The sequence below is a fragment of the Vicia villosa genome, linkage group LG2, assembly GCF_029867415.1.
Source record: "Vicia villosa cultivar HV-30 ecotype Madison, WI linkage group LG2, Vvil1.0, whole genome shotgun sequence".
Taxonomy (NCBI): Eukaryota; Viridiplantae; Streptophyta; class Magnoliopsida; order Fabales; family Fabaceae; genus Vicia; species Vicia villosa.
The window spans coordinates 193,938,839-193,945,125 of NC_081181.1; the positions used below are offsets into that span (position 1 = coordinate 193,938,839).

At 34.0% G+C, this 6,287-nt stretch overlaps 1 protein-coding gene across 1 annotated transcript; it reads left to right on the forward strand.

Moving 5' to 3' along the window:
* Positions 1 to 820: 820 nt before the first annotated feature.
* Positions 821 to 2,298, forward strand: LOC131647799 (epidermis-specific secreted glycoprotein EP1-like). Its single transcript, XM_058917631.1, has one exon. The coding sequence runs from the start codon at positions 860 to 862 to the stop codon at positions 2,114 to 2,116; it is 1,257 nt and encodes a 418-aa protein (XP_058773614.1). The 5' UTR covers positions 821 to 859; the 3' UTR covers positions 2,117 to 2,298.
* The last annotated feature ends 3,989 nt before the right edge of the window (positions 2,299 to 6,287 follow it).

Genomic DNA, 6,287 nt, shown 5'->3' on the forward strand with positions numbered 1-6,287 from the left:
TCAACCAACTCAAACAAGTCATAAAATAAAACTCAAACAAGTCATTAAATATCATTTTCTGACTGTCGCGGACATATTACAGTTGGCATCCTCCTCATCAAAGTTCAAACTACACATAGGGCCACTCTTTAAAATATTCGGTCTTTGTTTATTAATATTTTATGGATATCAATAATTATTACTTTTTTAAAAAATAATAATAATCTTTTGGCTAGTCTTAAAATAAATTTTAAAAAAAACAATCTTAACATATCATTTCTCTTTTGTATTCCTAACTCCAAAATTAATACTCCCTCTTATCCCATTTATAAAAAAAGATTGTCTTTTTAGATACATTGAATAAATAATGTATCTGGACAATATGTTGTCCAAATACATTATTTATTCAATGTATTTAAAACTAGAATATTTTCTTATAAATGAGACCGGAGATAGTATTTCATAAAAAAATTTAAATAACTATACTTAATAATGTTGTATCTTCTAAAATAATAAACATAATTTTGATTAAAAAAAAAGTTGGTGTCACAATGTGTTGTCCATTTATTATATTTTGGTATAATTTTTATTTTATTTGAATCCATAAAATAAATAGGATGAATTACAATTGAAAAGCATAAACTGAAATTGTTTTCTTCTATTATTGTTCTTTTTAGTACCACTGCAACTTGTTCCATGATTGAGTTAAAATACCCTTTGATCTAGTCATAGATCTAAATCCATTAATTTCTATATAGTATTTGAGTTGACAACCTTGACCAAAACATGCCCTCACTTACCTTCTAACATCTCACATTAATTACTATAAATACAATCCACCTACATATCAAAACATTCATCCACCAAAATTCACACAACAATGTCTCTTCCATTTCTCACTTTATTACTCTTATCATTCTCCACATTCCTAGCTCAAGCCATAGTTCCACAAAATGAAACCTTCAAATTCGTAAACTCAGGTGAACTAGGCCCGTTCATAGTAGAATATGGAGCTGACTACAGAATGATAAGCATATTCAATGCACCATTCCAAGTTGGTTTTTACAACACTACACCAAATGCTTACACTCTAGCCCTCCGAATCGGCCTCCAACGATCCGAGCAACTTTTCCGGTGGGTTTGGGAGGCTAACCGAGGCAACCCGGTCGACGAAAACGCAACATTTTCATTAAATACTAATGGAAATCTTGAACTAGCAAATTCCAATGGAAGAATTGTTTGGCAAACAAACACTTCAAATAAAGGTGTTGTTGCCTTTAGGTTACTCCCAAATGGTAACATGGTTTTAATTGATGCTAAAGGTAATTTCATTTGGCAAAGTTTTGATCATCCTACGGATACTCTTCTGGTGGATCAATATTTAAGGCCCAACGGGCCTTCGAAGCTCGTTAGCAGGCTTTCGGAGAAGGAAAACCTCGACGGGCCTTATAGTTTGGTCTTAGAGCCCAAAGGTTTGGCTTTATATTACAAAAGCAAAAACTCACCTAAACCAATTCTCTATTGGTCTTCATCTCAACAAGGGCCAATAGATAATGTTACACTCACATCTGATTCAGAGTCTTTTGAAATTAGATTTGATACATTTCTTGGTAGGCCAGTGAGTAATAGTACTATAACATATCTTAGGCTTGGAATTGATGGAAACATTAAATTTCACACATATTTCCTCGACGTTCGCTCCGGTGTTTGGCAAGTTACATACACTCTTTTTGATAGAGATTTTGATGAGAGTGAGTGTCAATTACCAGAGAGATGTGGGAAGTTTGGGCTATGTGAGGATAATCAATGTGTTGGTTGTCCATTAGAGAATGGAATATTTGGTTGGAGTAATAAGTGTAGTCCTAAGCCTATAGGGGTGTGCAAACCGAGTGAGTTTCATTACTATAAAATTGAAGGAGTTGAACATTATATGAGTAAGTACACAATTGGTGATAGAGTGAGTGAAGATGGTTGTGGAAGTAAATGTAGCAAGGATTGTAAGTGTGTTGGGTATTTTTACCATAAGGATAATTCAAGGTGTTGGATAGCTTATGATTTGCAAACTCTTACTAGAGTTGCAAATACTACACATGTGGGTTATGTTAAGGTGCCTAATAAGTTAGAAAGAATGTTTTAGTTCTTTCTAAGGAAGGTGTTGGTAATAAGTTTTTATTGTATGGATTTAATTTAAGTTGTTTTGTAGTAGTTGTTTCAGACTGCAATAATAAAGATGTGGTGTGTCACTGTTCTCCACTTGGAGAAGGACCTGGTTGTATAATAATGAAAAAAATGTGCAATAAAATTGTTGTTGTTTGTCTTTTTTTTGTTTTGTTGATAAATATGTTATTCTGTTCCCGTCATCATAGTTCAGCATAAGTCTCTCCGGGTAAAAAAAGATTGAGCAATGGTGGCACCTGCCCAAAATGCTTTTGAAAGAGGTAGTGTTAGTGGACACCTAAAATTTGTATTGTAACAATATTAAGCCCATGGCATATATGCAGCTACTGTATCCAATGTTTGGACTGATCAACTATGATGCAGTGAAGAAATTTTTTAAAACACTCATTGACGAATTCCATCTGCCAATCAGTTTGATGATGATGTGAACATTTCATAGTTGAACTTTTCAAAATTTTCATGTTGAGGAGCCCAAGCAACTTGTTTTTGTGGAGAGTATAATCTAAGTTATATAGTGCAGTGTTTTAAAAATTGGACCGGACATCAAATCGGTGAGGGTACTGAGTCACAAGTTTATTGATCGAACCACTGAGTCACTGATCAAACCGCATCATTAAATCAGATTAAATTGAATAACTCGGTTGAATAGACCAGTCGTTATAACAAAACTATATAGCCCAAACCCAAATTAGTTAGGGTTAGGGTTTGTTATGTTAGTAACTTAGTATATAAGTAACATAGTTGTATATAAATACACATTGTAATTTAGTTTTCTATCATCACCTTCAATAATAACAATTTTGTTCATTGCCTTTCATTCTCTCTCTCATTCTCTTCTCATCTAAGTGCCTCACGGTGATCGTGTTTCCGAGATCCTGGGTTATTAATCAATCGCTGCAAAGATCAATAGTAACAATGACAATATTCCAAATTATCTTCCAATTCTTGACGGTAAAAATTGGATCTGATGGAGTAAACAAATACAGTCGTTGTCTGGATTTCATGAAGCTCTAGAAGTGGTTACTAATGACGGTGTTTTGTATTCAATCGGTGGTAGACGCGACAACTTTGATTAGATTTCTCATGATGAATCGGCGAAGGAAGCATGAGATATTCTTTTCAAATATTACGAAGGAGGTGCGTAGGTGAAAATTGTCAAACTGTAGGCGCTAAGAAGGCAATACGATTACTGCAGATGAAAAGATCGTAGGCTATGTCACAAAGGTGCAAAATCTCGTTCATCTCATGAAAGGTTGTGGTGAAGTCCTAACTAATAAGATTATAGTTGAGAAGGTTATGCATATGTTAACCTCTCACTTTGATCCTCTTATCGTAGTTATTCAAGAATCCAACAATCTTGAAACCATGAAACTGAAAGATTTGGTTGGTTTGTTGGAGGCGCATGAGCTATGAATTGTCGACAAAAAAGGGGTTTAAGATTTGATACCTGCATTGCAGGCCCAAGCATGGAAAATGCATGGCGGTTCCAACAAATTCAAAGTTAAAGGAGACAAGACTCGACGCAAGAAGTCTTGGCGAATTCTCAAAAACATAAGTTCGATGATAGGGCCTCTGAATCCTCGAAATGAGGAGAAGGAAACTCCTATCAGAAAGACAAAGAAGAGAAAAATGTGTGTAGTGCTATAATTGTGAAAAATGGGGTCATTTGGCAAAGAATTGTTGGTACATGAAAGACAAGGGAGCGACAAAAGACAAGGATGAAGGAGAAAACCTTGCACGCCAAGATTCAAATGATTATGAAGATATGGTTGTTATGGTTGCAGCTGCAGATGAGTACGTCGACTCCAAGATCCGGTTCCTCGACACAGGCTGCTCTAATTACATGACTGGTCAAAAAGTGTGGTTAGAAGATTTTGACGAGTCGAAGAAGAGCAAGGTCAAACTTGATGATAATAGATTGTGAATGTGAGAAAAACATAAGAAGAGTGTTGAATTGAGTTAACTTTTTCTTCTTTTTCTCTTACAAATCTCTTATCATTTTCTAAACACAAGGTTAAAACCCGAGTCAGAGTCTGAAGATTAGCAGTGGAATAAAGTTGATCAAAAATAAAGAAGAGAGCAAGCAAACACACAAGAAATTATCCTAGTTCCTCCTACAATTCAAGAGTAGTCCAGTCCTCTTGCACTTCCAAGGGATTTCCACTATAACCAAATTTGATTACAAATTGCCCAAGCACACAAACAAGAGACTTCCAATGTCCGAACACACGAGTAAGAGACTTTAATGCTCAAACACACAAGCAAGAGACTTTAATGCTCAAGCACACAATCAAGAGACTTCCAATACACAAACACACAAGTAAGAGACTTTAATGCTTAAGCACACAAGCAAGAGACTTCAATGCTCAATTACACAAGCTAGAGACTTCTAAATGCTCAAGCACACAAGGAAGAGGCTTCCAAATGCTCAAGCACACAAGCAAGAGACTTCTGACTCAATAACAACATTTAAGAGAATGTGATAAACTGCACTTGATATACAATCAGAGGTGTAGACAGAATACAACACAATCAGACTCTAAGACTTAGGGTACGTTTGATTTGCTAAAAAATGAGGTACTGGACATAACAACTTCTTTTGTACCTTGTTTGATGCAGAAATTAATCATGGTAGTGGACAAAAATTATGGCAAGGGACTGGACAAAACCATGAATTCTTGTCCCCCACTAAACCTTGGGACAACTTTTTGTCCCGAGCATAAATTATCAAAAAAATATCAAAATACAATTTTTTACTCTCTTTCTCATTATTTAATATTTTTATTCATAAATGTAATATTAATATTTTATATATTAAAAATTATATTATTTTATTCGGTTCATCGACATTTCAAACAAAGTAGAGAAAAATATCTATTTATTATTTTCCTTGTCTTCTCATTATTTAATATTTTGATTCATAAATATCAATATTTTTATTTAAAAAAAACATTATATAAAAAACTATATTATTTTGTCTGATGCATAAACATATTAAACGAAGTAGAGTAAAAAATATATTTCTTTATCTTTTTTCCTCATTATTTAATATTTTGATTCATAAATATTATATGTTATATATCAATAAATAATATTATAGTAAAAATTATATTATTTTGTCTGGTGCTTAAACATATCAAGCAAAATCGAGAAAAATTATCCAATAAATTAACCATCAAACACAGCACAGTACAAAAAGTTGTCTTGTACTACTGTTTAGTACTGTTCTGTCTAGTACTTCATATTTTGCAAATCAAACACACCCTTAGTTAAGTTTGTGCTCTTTTTTTTACAGAGTAACTTTTCTTTGTTTGTCAATGCACAATATTGTGTCATTTCTCCAAGTCTTCGGCTCCATTTATAGAGAAACAGCAAAGATACGTTGGAGAGAACTTGTTGCACGAGTGGGTCTTCAAGAGAAGCAATAACAGATTCGTTGCAATGCTTTATGATATGGTTAATTTCGTTGCGATTCCATTTGAAACTCCTTTTGTCTAAAGGAATTATCAATTGCAATTCTTCGGGCTTCTACAAATTTATGCTAAGTCTTCACATGACTAGAAGAAGACAAAATGACCTCAGAGTCTAATACCGACTTGTCAAAAACTCCTTCATTCTTGAGCTTTAACTGTCTTCATGTTCTGATCCTTCAGAGTCCGAATCTTAGCTTCTGATCCTTCAGACTCTGAGTTTTCAGAGGTTAACTTGAGCAGAGTCTGGGATCTTCCGATGGTGAACTTTTCCAGGATTTGATCTTCAGAAGTTGACTTCTTCAGAGGCTGACTCTTCAGAGTCTAATCTTTAGAATTTGCATCTTTAAGCTTCTCTTTGAATGTTCAGTGCAATATTAGAACTTACTTTCAATCAGTATATTAATCTTTGTACTTGCAAACTTAAAAACACATTATTATACCCAATTGTTCTTTAAATACTTTGTTATCATCAAAATCCAAGGGATATGGTACACACCAATTTTGTTCCAACAATCTCCCCCCTTTTTATGATGACAAACACAAGTATTTAAAAACAACAGTTGTTGATTTACTTAACAAGTTAACTTCAGGGTCTGAGGTTTGTAAGCTCCCCTTGAGTTTGATAGTCATAAGGGTAAAGTTTGTAAGCTCCCCATA

Excerpts from the sequence above, each read along its gene's own strand:
- LOC131647799 (XM_058917631.1), top strand. The coding sequence starts at position 860 with ATGTCTCTTCCATTTCTCACTTTATTACTCTTATCATTCTCCACATTC.